We start from the raw sequence: 14,638 nt of genomic DNA, 5'->3' as shown, positions 1-14,638 counted from the left end.
CTGACTGCCATCAGATCTTGCGTACAAATTTCGCCACTAAATAATTCCGTACTCTACTTATTCAAGACAGTGTCGGGGAAACGCGTCTATACACAATACAGCTCTCCCCCACACGAACTCACCACTTAGCTACATATACAGGCTCTAGCGAAAGTCGTCTTTTCTTAGGTCACCTTGATGCGAAAGCCCCTTATATTCAGGCGGGTCTGATGGATTGAAAAGTTAAACCTGGGGTGCACATTGAATTGGACCGGCTAACTAGACTTTGGAAGAGACTCCAGATATGATTTGGCTAGGCTGACCGGGCTGGTCGGACTAGCTTGTTGGATTTCTCTTATATGTAGTCCTGCCCGGCCCGATGAGTTAGCCCGGTCTAAAGAGGGGAAGTCCGGTCTTTTGAGAAATAAAGAGACAAATTCGCCACGGGACGCTATCTGGAAGCTGCCCGGGGAAACGTCAATTGACATATGATTTATCCGTCCTACAAGCTCGGACATTGGTATAGATAGAAAGGCAGAAAAATCAGACTCATGCTTACTCAATTAATCTGACAGTCAAAACAATTTCCACTTACGCTGTAATAAGCAAAAAGCCCGGAATTCACTGCAATGGCTATTGGAAATGAGTGGCCATATTTAGAAAGGGCACGCATATTAATACGGTGCGGATCTTAAATAACAGGGACAAGCGTATTAAAGAATTCCTCTCTCCATCGCCGGGTGCATGTCGTGTATGATTCCCGACTTCTAATTACACGCCTGAGCGCGAATCACTAAATAAAATTAGCCACTTATCCAGAGGGCGATAGCTGTCAGATATCCTCAACTCTAAGCTGAGGTCTTAGCACTGAGTTGGAAAGCTTACAGCAAAGGCTTATCGGGTACACTCGAGAGTCAGGACCGGAAAGTGGTGCTCTTAGTTTTCGAAATAGTATAATCTTCCTTTTTGTGGCCAGGAAGCACTATCATTAGTTGATCTTCTTCTACCATATGTGTAATGAACAAAGCCACTCCCAAGCTCGGAAGGGATGCGACATACAAGTATGTAGCGTCCATCTTCGTAGGTTGGTAGTTTGATATAGATTAGACATCATGTAGATATCATGGATAACTGACTTCGTAGTCTATCAATATTTTACAAGACACACGTAAGAATAATGCACCGTTAATTTCGCTCTGAGTACAACCCCTTGTATATAGCGAGAGTACCCATAGAGAGAGTGCCAATCCTACTTTCCCAAGAAAAGTACCAAAGACATGGTACCCTTATAGATATTATGATATTACTCTCATATAAGGTATCGATTTTTCACTCTCGCAACGTTTCATGAATTGCAATATACTTAAATTCACCCTGCAAGTTTAGTGTGGTTAACGAGCTGAGCTATATACTGTATATCTCTGCTTGAGCTTTGATCTCAAGTCCCACGAGCTTAACTTTAACTTTAACTTCAAGTAGTGTTGGGCACGAACCATGCTGGCTCGAGCTCTAGGCCAGGATCGTACCCACTAAGCTGTTTCTGCTGCTTAAGTGTACGTGTCCTCTGAAACAAATCAGAGGTTCTGGTAAGACCCGAGGTGAAATATCTTGAGACATTTTACTGACAATGTTTTCGAGGAGAAGGTCTGGGTTCATGTATAAATATTGGACTATGTGGTAGAATGACGCCTAAATGAAAGGGGAGCGATTGAGATAATTAATTCCAGAGCCGGGGTGAAAATGACATGTAATCATATTAGATCACTCGAAATTGTCTTTAGGTCTTAGGATATCGTCCACGAGCACAAACCCCGAGGGCTATGGCATAGGATGAGATAACTTAAGCATTGATAATTATATTGCAATACTATAAGATTAAGACCTCCCGCCGTAGTTTCGATCTCGATCTAAACGCTTATCGCTTTCCGTGACATTAATATCGATTTTCGTTGATTATCTGATCAGGCCGGCGGATATAGATTAACCCGAGTTGGCCCTAACCCTGACTGTGGCACTGATGATTACGAAGGATACTGCGTAGAGTACGTAAGAGAGCAATACGGAGTTCTGTAGTAAACGACAGGTATTTCAGTGGATATGGTGAGCATTGTCCACCTGTTCATTCATCTTCACTTCATCTATCACTGGCAAAGCATCTTGTCCCTCATTTCATCACCCGGTTTGGCACCGAGAGTTATCAGTGCAGTGTTTCATGAAGCTAATCAGGACTGGTCGAAAGTGAAGAAACATATTTGCCCGGTGAACTGTGCGAAATGATAGGAAGCTTAAGGGCTATATGATCTAGGTCCATATAGAGCACCTATATGCGAATTTCCAATCTAGAGTAATCTGGGATACATAAAAGTAAGCTTTACCAAACCAATCGCATTATCGATCTTTCACGTGCTGATTATTACCAACTTTGGGAATTTCGGATTCTGTTGTCCAAAAGGCCTCAAAACGAACGAATCACCGATAATCAGGGATAAACGTGGCACTAAGCTGGATCTACTCTACTCTACTCTACTGGCTTCATCTCGCATCACTCGCCCAAAGCCAACTATGTAACTGCGCTCTGCCCTGTTTCAGAGTCAGCAAGTCATAGATGTCAGCAGCAGCGCGCGCAAGAAAAGGGCCCTCCTTGGCGAGTGTTTGGACTACATCATAAAACCTGAGTCAAAAGTTGGGTGAGATAAATAGATAACCAGGGAAAGAAAAGAAAAAAATAAGGAGGTATTTATATCATCCACCCCCCCTCTCCCCCCTGATTGGAAAAAGACAGTCCCATGGGCAATCTATTAATTTGCTTTTCTTTGTCAGCTTGCAACAGACATATAAGATGCGACAGCAGTCCCCCCCCTTGGTTCGCGCTTTCCTTTTCCCTCCGACACACAACAGTATGAACTTACCGATACAACCGAATTTTTTGTGCGCGAGGTGTGAATAAGAGGCGAGTGAGAGAGTGAGTGAGAGAGGCGGCGCAGCTAAGGGCTGAAAAATACAAAAAGGAGATAGTTACCTTTCTCTCTTTTTACTGGTAAGTTTGAGCCCCCCCCCCCTCTTTTCTATTATAAGCCCGGCCTAGTTTCTGATTTTAGAGCGCACACAGAAGTTTGACCGAGATAAACGTCAGTCAACTGTCAACACAACTTCAACCCACCTAAAAGAAAAACGCCCCTCAAAAACAAACAAAAAAATAAAAACGCATCCAGCTCACCTGGAACCAAATTTCAAAAAAAACTTCGCCCAAAAAAAAATAATTAAAAATGGCCGTCTCGTCGCTCCCGCCCCCACGGCGCACACCGCCAAAGACGCAGCCTTCAAAGCTCAAGGTCCGCGCCATGTGCAACTCCATCGACCAGTACTTTGAGTACATCCACAACCAGAGCCCCGTGAAGCTTCGCCGATTCAGGTCAATCGAACCGCAGTCGAAAGGGCGCCTGGGAGGGTGGAAGACGTACGAAAGACTGCAGTCGGCATCGGTAGCCGTCTCGTTCGAGGAAGAGGCCTTCTGGGGGAACGAGATCAGGATGAAATTTGAAGAGGAGTTCGAGGAGCTCAGCGGGGGAAGTGAGGAGGACAGCGACGAGGATGAGGACGAGGAAGAGGAGCAGCGACCGCAGCAGCAACAGGAGAGGGAAGTCAAGGGAGAAAACAAAAAGGCGTAAACGGATGGGAGGGAGTTTGGATTCACAACGACGTTCGTTTTCGCTCCAGGAGCAATAAAAGCAACAATTTCTTTCCTTTGTTTTTGTTCTGTTTTTAGAGGTGTTGGTTTAGATAGATAGATCGGATCGCGATACCACCCCCGCACATGCATCACCACCATAGATTAGACGGGCAGGCGGGGGTTGGCTAGATTTTTTTCTTTTATTCCTTTCGTTATCAACCTTACTTTACAGCGACCGAACTATCTAATATTAATACTACGCTTCGTTTTGTTTCATTGTGATCGACCAAGACCGAGTGATTTCTCAAGAAGCAAGTGCTGGCTGGTGACTGATAGTCTATGTATGAATGACGTGATGCTGCATGGGTGGCACTGCTTTTGGTCTCATGATATCATTTACACACTTGACGATCTTTAATGTCAAAGAGAGGTCCAGAGGTTCAGCCTGAGATCCGAAACCACAGACCATCACTACCACCTCCATCCCCGCCTCTACTCTATCCCCCCACATCTGCATCCAAACCCAAACCCAAACCCACACCCACCCCACTGGACCCCCACATCCAGAAAGCATATATCAATATCTACCCGCACCTCACACACTTCACAATGCCGTTAAAAGAAAGAGCGTATTTAGATATCAATTTTTTATACAAAAAAAGCACACACCCATCTCCAGCTCAAAAAAGAAAGAAAGAAAGAAATTTGTTGCTGTCCAAATCGCCCGCTAGCTAGAAGAAAGCTCCTCTTTACTCTGCGGCCTCGGACTCGGCGTAGAGCGCACGGCCTTCCTTGCTGTTGAGGAAGTGGTTCCTCTTCTCAGCCCAGTCCATGAGGAGGTAGGCGACAACGAAGGGCGGGGCAACGTATAGGGCCTGTTTGTTTGTTTAGTTGTGTTAATTACCCGGATGGATGCGGGGTATATGGTATTGAATGACTTTGCGGGGGGGGGGGGGGGGGGGATGGGAGGTACCTGTGAGCGGAAGCGGCGCCAGCTGTTGAAGACGGCGGCGTGGGCGGCTCCCTTGAGGGGGCGCTGACGGTTGGCGGAGAGGGTGTAGGTTGTTACGCCCTTCTGGGGAGGGGAGCCTGTGGGAGGGGGTGTTAGTTGGTTATCGTACGTGGAGGTGGAGATGCAGGTGAGGGTGCTAGTCTACGTACCGAATGATCCCCACCATCCTATGTAACTATCGTGTATCAAGATCCATCAGCATATATATCAACCTTAATCCATCATCCATCCACCCATCCGGAGGGAGGGAGTGGCAGGTGTGCGTGCGTGCAATCATCAATCGTACTTACTTCCCAGGCATTTTTTCACCACCGCCACCCATTGCTGCAGATGTCGAATTCGAAAGAAAAGATTGATTGGGAAAACAAGAAAACGCGGTTTAGAGCGAAGGTTTTGCTGCGAGGAGCGAGAGTGGTTGTTTGCGTTTGAGGCGTCGTTGGGGGGGAAGGTGGAAGGGGTGGGTGGGTGCGGTTGATATTTATCAATCGGCAGTAAACGTGGGGCGATGGAGAAAGAGGGAATTGAAGGGAGGGTAAAAGGCCTTTCCCGCGACCGTGATTCGCCGGTGCCCGTTACCGTTACCGTTAAGCAGCAACCAGCCCCAGTCCAGTCCCCGGTCCAGGTCCTACGCGGGCCGGAGGATGGGTGTGGATGGAGGGGATGACTAAGGTGGGCATTGCATTTTCTCTAACAACGTCGTCGTGCTGGGTTTGGATCATCTCACCCCCACCACCATCGTGAAACTAATTAACCCCCCCATCCCCACCAACCTATCACACTCTTCCGTGATAAACTCTACACACTAGAAAGTCTTCAATGTCGGGAATCCTGAACCTCGTCTCTCGGTTGGCCATCCCCGCAGCGGTCGGTGTGTCGCTCTTCCAGCTGTCCATCTATGATGTGAAGGGTGGCAGCAGGGCCGTCATCTTTGATAGGATTAGCGGTGTCAAGGAAACTGTTTGTTTCTCCTCGTCCCCGCCCAAACATTATCCCTCTATGTGTGTGCATGATAACTGTATACTGATACGATGCATATATATAAAAAAAGGTTGTCAACGAGGGAACACACTTCCTCATCCCATGGCTCCAGAAGGCAGTTATCTACGATGTCCGCACAAAGCCCAGAAACATCTCCACCACCACTGGCTCAAAGGATCTCCAGATGGTCAGCTTGACACTCAGAGTCCTGCACAGGCCTGAAGTCAAGGCTCTCCCTAAGATCTACCAGGTATGATCGATCCTCCCATTGTTGATAGCAGTAGATCTCTAGTCTGATATCCCACCTTTTCCAAAGTCTCTCGGTCAAGACTACGATGAGCGTGTCCTCCCCTCCATCGGAAACGAAGTCCTCAAGTCCATCGTCGCCCAATTCGACGCCGCCGAGCTCATCACCCAGCGTGAGCAGGTCATTATCCCCCTCTTCCTCCTCCACAAACCTAATCACAAACCCTAACCCATTCGTCTTTCTACAGGTTTCCAACCGCATCCGCGCCGACCTCCTCAAGCGCGCGCAAGAGTTCAACATTGCGCTCGAGGACGTCTCCATCACTCACATGACCTTTGGCCGCGAATTCACCAAGGCTGTTGAGCAGAAGCAGATTGCGCAGCAGGACGCCGAGCGCGCGCGCTTCATCGTCGAGAAGGCCGAGCAGGAGCGCCAGGCCTCTGTCATCCGTGCCGAGGGTGAGGCAGAGTCTGCAGAGACTATCTCGAGGGCCGTGGACAAGGCTGGTGACGGTTTGATCCAGATCCGTCGCATTGAGGCGGCGAAGGAGATTGCGCAGACGCTGGCGAGTAACCCGAATGTGTCGTATCTGCCTGGCGGTGGGAAGGAGGGTGGCAGTGGGGCGAATATCTTGTTGGGGTTGAGGAATTAGGGTAGGGTAATGATAGGAAAAGCAGGTAGATGTCAGCCTACTACTACTACTTCTGCCAAGTAAAGTATTACTGCTGCATAGCTACATGTTGTAGTTAAGCCCTGAGTGACATTGCATTTGTAAATTTTCAATTAAGGGAAGGGAATCAAAAATGGGCGGGGGGTTTGTGGTGGGGCGGGACTTTTTTCTTCTTTCTATCCTTTTGCTTCTTTCCAGTACATAGCTTCTTCTTTTTTTTGTTTTTTACTACTCTACTATGAAGATCGCAAATCGCCACTTCTTCAATTGATCACAATTGCCATCTTTTCTGTTCCAAGCGCCCAGCTGTGATTCGCTGTATGTAGCAAGCCAGTCAACCACCCACCCAGCCTCGGCCCGGCATGGCAGTTAGCAGCAGCACAGCACCCCAGCCAAAAGCTTGCTTGACACGTCCCCCGTCGCGCCAGCTCCCAACAACCTTTCCTCCCTTCTCTTCCCCTCCACCACCTCTTCCAACCTCCAATTCACCCATAACCCCCCCCAAACCAAACCACACACACACAAAACCAAACCCCCTATACACACAAACAACACACACCATGGCCTCCTCCTCCGGCAACCCCGTAACCCGGCGTCTCCTCAAAGAGCTCTCCGCCTACCGCTCCGAACCCAACCCCTGCCTCGAGTCGCTCGAGCCCGTCTCCGAGGACGACCTCCTGCACTGGCAGGCGCTCCTTAAGGGTGTCGAGAACACGCCCTATGAGGGCGGCAAATGGAAGATCGATATAAAGATCCCGGCGAACTACCCGCATGCGCCCCCGGTCATGACGTTTCTGACGGGGATTTGCCATCCGAATGTGCATTTGAAGGCATGTTTTCTCTCTTTTTCTATCCCTATCTCTTTGTGTTGGTTGGCCCGGGAGAGGGTGGGAGTGGTAGGGGGCTGACAATGGGTGGTGGGGGGAAACAGACGGGCGAGATATGCCTCGACCTGCTAAAGGGAGCCTGGTCGCCCGCCTACACCATCAGCACGACGCTCACGGCGATCCACCAGCTGCTGCAGAGCCCCGAGCCGGACTCGCCGCTGAATGTGGATGCGGCGTCGGTGCTGCGGACGGGGGACAACGTGGGGTATGAGAGCCTGGTGAGGCTGTGGGCGGTCTTGCATGCGGGGAAGCAGGGGAGCTTTAATATGGTGGGGTAGATATGCATGGGCATGAGTGAGAGAGAGAGAGGGGGGGGTGTAGGAGTGTAGGGGTGTAGGATAGGGCGTTTGATGTTTATTAAAGAAGTAATGAAATATATATATCGTTTGGGGAAGTGGTGGTTTTGTTGCATGGGAGGTTTGAAGGTTAGTGTCTATGCTTGGTATGGTGGCTATACTATGTAAAGGCTATAGATGTCCGTATAAACAGTACCGTATTTTGCTTTCCGTAACTGGATATACCATCAGATGATTATTTAGGAGAATAGTAGTGAGAATAGTACTAAATGCCAGATTGGGGCGGTTTATTACCGGTTAGTAGGGTAAATGACATAGATTACAGGAACCATTTTGACCGACGCCCGGCAAATATTATATGCACGCAGCTGGCCCATCAATCATCAACATAACTGCATGATTTGACTTTAATAATATCGGCAGAAATGTCAAGTCTCGATAATACAAATAACTCCATACAAACCAACCAACCCCACTTCCTAAAATATTAGGGCTCATGCAACCCGGCGAACAAAAAATGTTAGGCCTCCTACCATAACCCCAACGTCCCAATACGCCCCCCATGATCTACACTGAATTATTCCTTTCTATATCAGTGTCAGGGCAGAGTAAGCCCTATTAATCCTGTGCCTAAAGATACATATGTCTATCAAAGCCGTCGGACGGTATTTACACATGTGCTCCGTTTCCTCCAATCAGTCATCCACCAGCCTCCAGCACGACCTCAATCACAACACATCACTCGCCCACAACCTCCACGCGCTCTGGCCAGCTTAACTCGCTCCTATCCACGCTCCCGATCGCTCTTCTACTCTCAGTTAAGACCCTACATCTGACTTTACGAACTAACCTGCTTCTCCCAGCCAGACACAAATTCTTGGCAGTGAAGGCAGCTCAAAAAAAAAAAAAAAAGGTCTATTGGTATTCTCACTAATCCAGAGAACCCAATAGTTAGTGAGAATAGCAAAAGAACAGCTTCATTGAAGCCCCACGCGGGGGTCGAACCCGCAACCTTGAGATTAAGAGTCTCACGCTCTACCGATTGAGCTAGCGAGGCATGGATGTGTGGGTAGGGTAATGAGCTTTATTGTAATTTTTTACGCCGCTTAGCGTGGGGCCGGGTGGGTCCCGGCGTGGTGCGGTGTGTACTAGTAGTGTTATAAAGTGGTTCTGTCGTGGTCGTTGGGGGCATAGCTTGTCACGGTGGTGTTGATGAGTATGGGTTGGGTACGTCTGCTAGTAGTAGTAGTGTTTGGATACAGTACAGAACCGAACAGGATATTGAGCAGTATTTGATCAGGCAGACCGGCCGTATTTCTCAAAATTGAATTTTATCAATCACATACACAGTCTCACCCTAAAACCCCAATCTCAACTACAGAGATCACACGCCACAAGGTTCCCATGAATACCCGTGTCAATGATAACTACACATTCTCAGAACCATACAGGATTACCCGCCTGTTTTGGGGAGTATAGTACTAGATCTCACGTTTTTCTAATACGTACCCTTATAATTAGCTAGCTAGAACTGTAGAACACGACGGGGAAGTGGGTTACAAAATTTCAAATGATCTGGATTTATAATATAGAGGGATAGATAGATAGATGTGCCGCCTAGCTAGCTATAGTCTGAGAGATATCAACCACTAGACAAGTAAAAAAAGGCCCATTCCCGCCCTCTTACTAGAATTACCACCCAGAGCTAGAAAACACCACCCCACCATCTCACCACTACAGAGCTAGAGGCACCCAGGAGACGGTTAACAAATAATTCACAGCCAAGCTCCACAAGTACACAGACCAGAATCCAGCAGAAACACAAAGCAGAGCACTCCGACGATATAGCTCAATCGGTGAACTGTCTAAACGCTATAATCTTACGGTAGGCTTTCTTCGATCTTTCCGTCTTCATACCTACCGGCCCGCATCCTCCGCCTCCACTGGCCCGACCCCTAACCCCAACATGCCACTACGATCATCTCCACCAGCACCCCAGAGCAATGCCAAGACTACCCAATTCCACATATCGATCATTTCCACTCCCCCCCACCATCACCAACCCCACCGCCTACCACTACCGCCCGCACATCACCACAGCACGCAAGAGGCAAGAGACAGGATACTCAGTATAGTAAGCTCGAACATTAACCCCCAATCACATTACCGCCTTTAGCTATCTAACCTATCCCATCTACTATACTATCCACAATTTTTTTACTCCCCCTCCGTCTCCCTCACCGGCTCCTTCACCGGCTCCTCTCCCTCCCTGTCTCCCTCCTCCTCCCCCCCCCCCCCCCCCTCCTCCACCACCACACTCCCAAACAACCCTCCTCCGACCACTACAAAAAGATAAAGTAAAGAATATACACAGCCAACCAAGCCAAACCAACCTCTAATTACCACCACGCCCATAACCGGCATAACACTAAGTACTCCATCCCACCCTACCCAATCCTATCCCAATCCTGCCCAATCTGAACCTCCATATCTTACTGCCCCACCCCCAATTCCCATTTTTTTGTAACTGACTATTAAGAACCAGGATAGAATACCGACCTGACCAGACCCGACCAATAATGATGATGATGACGATGATGAGAGAGAGAGAGAGAGAGAGAGGAAGAAAGAACAAAAGAGATGCGTTGCGTCGTTACGGTCGTGTTCAGACATAAGAATACCGTACCCATGAAGGCCAGGAAGAAAGAAGAAAGAAGAAAGAAGAAAGAAGAAGAAAGAAGGAGGGTGAAAATGGTGATTATAATAAATCCCCACTCCTTCAAGTTCATCCACGGAAGGATAAAGCAAAGTTAAAAAGAGGAAGAAAAAAAGAAGAAGGAAGAAAAAAAGAAGAAGGAAGAGATAAAATAAATACACCCTTCTCAATCGATCCCGCAGATGAGATACTACCTACCTACCTATCATACCTACCATCAGCACAACGTCCTCCCAGCGCACAAAAATCAGAAGCAACTATAATACACCCCCCAAACGCAAACCTAAACCTCGCCCTCCGTCACCGCACACAGTCCTCTCCACAACTCCCTCGCCTCCCTCACCCACGCAAACCTAACGCCCAGCTCCTGCACCTCATAAAACACCTCCTCCGGCGCCACAACCTCGCCCCTAATCAGCGCCGTCACAAATAGCACAATCAGCTGCACGGTTCTCGTCTGGACCCTCTTCCCACCGCTCTCCTCCTCCGCGGCACGGATGGCATTATTAAGGTATCCATGCAGAAGATGGCTCTTTTCCTGCGCGCCCAGAAGCCCAACCTCCATGAGCACGCGGTTCACCAGATCCAACATTCCGAGTGCTACCGGCAGCCCCGCAAGCGTCCCTAGCACCTCCGCACGCCGCGCCAGCGACGTAGCCTCGAGCAGGAGCACGACGATGCCGCGGGCCAGAACGGGGTTGCAGGAGACGTATGCGGCGAGCGTAGACACCGAGAGGAAGTCAAGCGGGTAGGCTGAGAGGAGGCTACGGTTAGTCGAGAGATGCGTCAGCAGATTCTGGGTGAGCTGTGTGGGGAGCGGGTCCGTCGTGGCCTTGAGGAGGAGCGCCGTCAGCTGGTCGGCCGGTGTGGGGGTCGCTGGGGGCGATGCCGCAGACGAATACCCGGACTCGTCGGTCGAGTTCTCGAGCAGGCTGCTATACGAGGGCTCTGGTTCCTCTGGCTCTGGCTGTGGCTCTGCCGCCGCCGCCGCAGGCTCCTCATAGTCGTCATAGATGCCCTGGGCATGCAGCGCAGGCATGAATGCTGCGAGGTCGACTGGGAAGTCGATGCCACGGGACGCACAATCATGGGGCGTGAACTCTGCCAACTATCACACCACACATCACATCAATCAGCAAACATTGCTCACCACACACACCCTCACAAGATCAGAAACCAAAAACGCACCTTCGGCCCCTCCTCACACAGAATGCCCCTCACAAATGCCACCCTAATCTTCAGCACCTTCTCCCTGACGCCCCACACGGCGGTGCGCTCCCTGCGCTCCCACTCGCGCCCCACCGTGACCCAATGGAACAAGCTCGGGTTCTCCAACACGCTGCACCCCTGCCCGCGGTACAGCTCCCACAGCATGAACTCTGCGTTCAGCATGAACCCCAGCAGCTCCTGCGCGTGCTTCACGTCGCCATTGCCATCGCCGTCGGCCCCGTCTCGGCCGCCAAGCTGCTGCAGGAGGGCGGTGGGGTGCGGCGACTCGGAGAGGTATAGCAGCGTGGTGTGCAGCTCGCACACGCGGCTGAAGGGCTCGGCGTGCACCGACTCTTGTTTGAGGAAGGAGTGGGCTGTGGAGGCGAAGGTCGTCGTGAAGGCGGAGAGGAGGTGGATGAGGTCGGGCGAGAGCGTGTCGTGTGAGATACGCATGGTTGCTGGCTTGGATATCTTGGTGGATGGGTGGGTGTGTCTGTTGTTGTGGTGGTGGTTAGGTAGTGATGGTGTTGGGGGGAGGTTGGCCTTATATCTTGACCGAGCGGGGTGGTGGTGGTGGTGGTTGTAGTGAGTGGTGGGTGGTGGGTGGTTGTAGGTCGACGACTGCAACGTTAACTACCACACAGGTATGTCCAATCTCTCTTCTTGTTCTTCAACAACTGCTGCTGCTCCTGCTGCTACTACTGCTACTCAGATAGTGCTGCTTCTGCTTCTTCTTCTTCTTCTTCTCCAAGCTTAGACAGACAGGGGGGGGGGGGGCGTCGATGTCTGTCTCAGTTGCTGGCCTATCTCTACCTCTACTAGTATTTATCTAGCCGAGATCGAGATGCAACAATCAATTGCAATTGGGGGGGATGAAGAGAGTGAGCGAGAGCGAGAGTGAGAGTGAGAATGAGAGGGGTGAAGAGAATTAAAGGAGTGGAGAAGACAAGAGGCCAGAGTGATATCAAGAGGACAGAGAGAGACACCTTCTTACTTCTTCCTCTTCCTCTTCTTCCTCTTCTTCTTTCTCTTCTTCTCAACCTTCCCTTTTGTGTATAGCTCCAGGGGGGCTGGCTGGCTGATACGTAAAGTCCAAGTCAAGTCGGGTGCGGGCCGTAGGTAGCAACATGGCAACCCTAACCCATGAGCCATGACATGTGGAGTGCACGATACGATCATTCGTGCACTCCGAGTGCCTAAGTAGCTAGGGTCTTTCTATTTATTTTTTTGTTTTATTTTTTTGACTTGCAGCAGGTACCGCTCTACAGCCCGTGCTTTGCTTGAGAATTGATAGACAGAGCAGAGCACGACTGTGATCTGAGTGAATCCCTGACATGTTTTGTTCCACTGGTAGAGTACGTTCAGGATCGAAGTGCAGTTTAGCCATTGGCTAGCTGGGGGAGAGAATCCTCGAGGGGGAGCCTCTATCTAGTTTCTTCTCCTTCCCCCTTAAATAGGGCTGGGCTGCATTAATACTGCGTGCACAGCTGAGAGTAATTATACAAAGGGTTTTGATTATTCCCCAGCAAGCACAAGCACAAGCACACATTCACAAATCACACGATAACGATAACGATAAACAGAACAGAACAGAACAGAACAGCCCCGTCGTACGTGCGATAAAGATAAGATAAAAAAAATAAGTTATAGTAAAGGTAAAGGCAAAAAGCGCATCATTTCCGTTCATTACAGTCATACACAAAAAAAATAATACAAAAAAAAACCCAATACCAGTATACCAGTCAGTTAATTACCAGTAAGAAAGAAAGAAAAAAGCCCAAAACCCAGCCTAGCCTAGCTCCGAATAGATTCACGCTCCGAAACGAATAAAAGCCGTCCGTCCGTCCGTCCATAACAAGACCGAGAAAAGGATATGAAGAAGAAGAGGAAGAAGAAGTAACCGCGTACAAAGGAAAAGAGAGAATGTGTTTGTGTTTCCCAGCACAGGCTAGTCAGCTAGGCAGGCTGGTTGGTCGTATGATGAGCAAGCCTATCCTGCTGCTGCTGCTGCTGCTGGATTATCGTATTAAGCCCCCCACTCTCTTCCCCCCAAAACTATGCCATGCTAAATATGCCCTTTATCGTTCGAACGGTGGGGTACGGACGATGGATGGTTCGCTGGTCTAGTATTTGAAGATGATGTATCTAGCGGAACAGCAACATTAGCAAACCCGAACTCCATAGAATAGCAGTAATGAAAATAGGAAGAAGAAGAAGAAGAGCTTACAGAGCGTGAATGATACCGGGCAGGTATCCCAAACATGTAAAGATAATGTTGATCAGAAGGTCACCAGTGCATCCGCGCTCAAGGAAGACACCTAGCGGAGGCAGGAGGATGGCGAGAAGGATCTTGCAGATATCACTGAGGGGCCGCGCATTGCATGTTAGCGGAAATTCCAAAGGAGAGAAAGAGAGATAGAGAGAGAAGGGAACAAAACTCACGAAGCAGTGAAGGCCATTGTGGATGTTTTTAGGTTTGTTTTGTTTTTTTGAGTACAGTAACTGTAGTTATTGAGTGGATGTGTGGTGTGGTGTGGTGTTCGATAGACTTTGGATTTAAAGCTCTTGTTGAATTGATTGACCGAGCGAGAAGAAGAAGCACAGTGGAGGAGGAGGAGCCCTTCTTTATGTATTTGGCTGACGGGGCTCCGAAAGAGAAAGAAAAAAATCCTGTGGATAGCAAGGAACTAGCACTTCTCTCACTCACTTCCACTGGCTGCTGCTGGATAACGGTAACGTCATAGCACCTGGAATCACCCTCCCTCCCTCCCTCCACCCCTGCCTGGTCTCTACTCTACTCTACCGCCACAACCCACTTTCTCGGCTATGTCGGAGCAGATCGCGTGGCTCAGCGTGTGGCGGTTCTTATGTAACGCGTCATGATTGGCAAGACGTCATTTCTTAATTTTCCAGGAACAGCCAAAAACTTATTTTTGGGGGAGCTGCTCTTGCTCTGGAATTGATTCTTTCTTTC

The 14,638-nt window shown here is 49.4% G+C and overlaps 5 protein-coding genes across 5 annotated transcripts; 3 read left to right on the top strand and 2 right to left on the bottom strand.

Moving 5' to 3' along the window:
- Positions 1-3,245: 3,245 nt before the first annotated feature.
- Positions 3,246-3,647, top strand: LAJ45_10028 (uncharacterized protein; the record flags this gene model as incomplete). Its single annotated transcript, XM_046119559.1, has 1 exon — positions 3,246-3,647. The coding sequence occupies one exon, from the start codon at positions 3,246-3,248 to the stop codon at positions 3,645-3,647; it is 402 nt and encodes a 133-aa protein (XP_045967190.1).
- A 751-nt stretch (positions 3,648-4,398) lies between these two features.
- LAJ45_10027 (uncharacterized protein) lies at positions 4,399-4,983 on the bottom strand (the record flags this gene model as incomplete). The annotated part of the gene is made up of 4 exons (XM_046119558.1): positions 4,399-4,524; positions 4,623-4,738; positions 4,811-4,836; positions 4,952-4,983. 4 exons carry the CDS (start codon positions 4,981-4,983, stop codon positions 4,399-4,401), a joined length of 300 nt encoding a protein of 99 aa, XP_045967189.1.
- A 494-nt stretch (positions 4,984-5,477) lies between these two features.
- LAJ45_10026 (uncharacterized protein) lies at positions 5,478-6,538 on the top strand (the record flags this gene model as incomplete). The annotated part of the gene is made up of 4 exons (XM_046119557.1): positions 5,478-5,618; positions 5,710-5,889; positions 5,956-6,066; positions 6,134-6,538. 4 exons carry the CDS (start codon positions 5,478-5,480, stop codon positions 6,536-6,538), a joined length of 837 nt encoding a protein of 278 aa, XP_045967188.1.
- Positions 6,539-7,116: 578 nt separating this feature from the next.
- LAJ45_10025 (uncharacterized protein) lies at positions 7,117-7,721 on the top strand (the record flags this gene model as incomplete). Its single annotated transcript, XM_046119556.1, has 2 exons — positions 7,117-7,386; positions 7,488-7,721. The coding sequence occupies 2 exons, from the start codon at positions 7,117-7,119 to the stop codon at positions 7,719-7,721; spliced, it is 504 nt and encodes a 167-aa protein (XP_045967187.1).
- A 3,017-nt stretch (positions 7,722-10,738) lies between these two features.
- LAJ45_10024 (uncharacterized protein) lies at positions 10,739-12,117 on the bottom strand (the record flags this gene model as incomplete). The annotated part of the gene is made up of 2 exons (XM_046119555.1): positions 10,739-11,563; positions 11,644-12,117. The coding sequence occupies 2 exons, from the start codon at positions 12,115-12,117 to the stop codon at positions 10,739-10,741; spliced, it is 1,299 nt and encodes a 432-aa protein (XP_045967186.1).
- Between the last annotated feature and the right edge of the window lie 2,521 nt (positions 12,118-14,638).

The sequence above is a fragment of the Morchella importuna genome (assembly GCF_003444635.1).
Source record: "Morchella importuna strain M04M26 chromosome Unknown Morimp01GS041, whole genome shotgun sequence".
NCBI classification, from domain to species: domain Eukaryota; kingdom Fungi; phylum Ascomycota; class Pezizomycetes; order Pezizales; family Morchellaceae; genus Morchella; species Morchella importuna.
The sequence above is the reverse complement of the archived record's forward strand: the minus strand, read 5'-3'. Positions and strand labels throughout refer to the sequence as shown.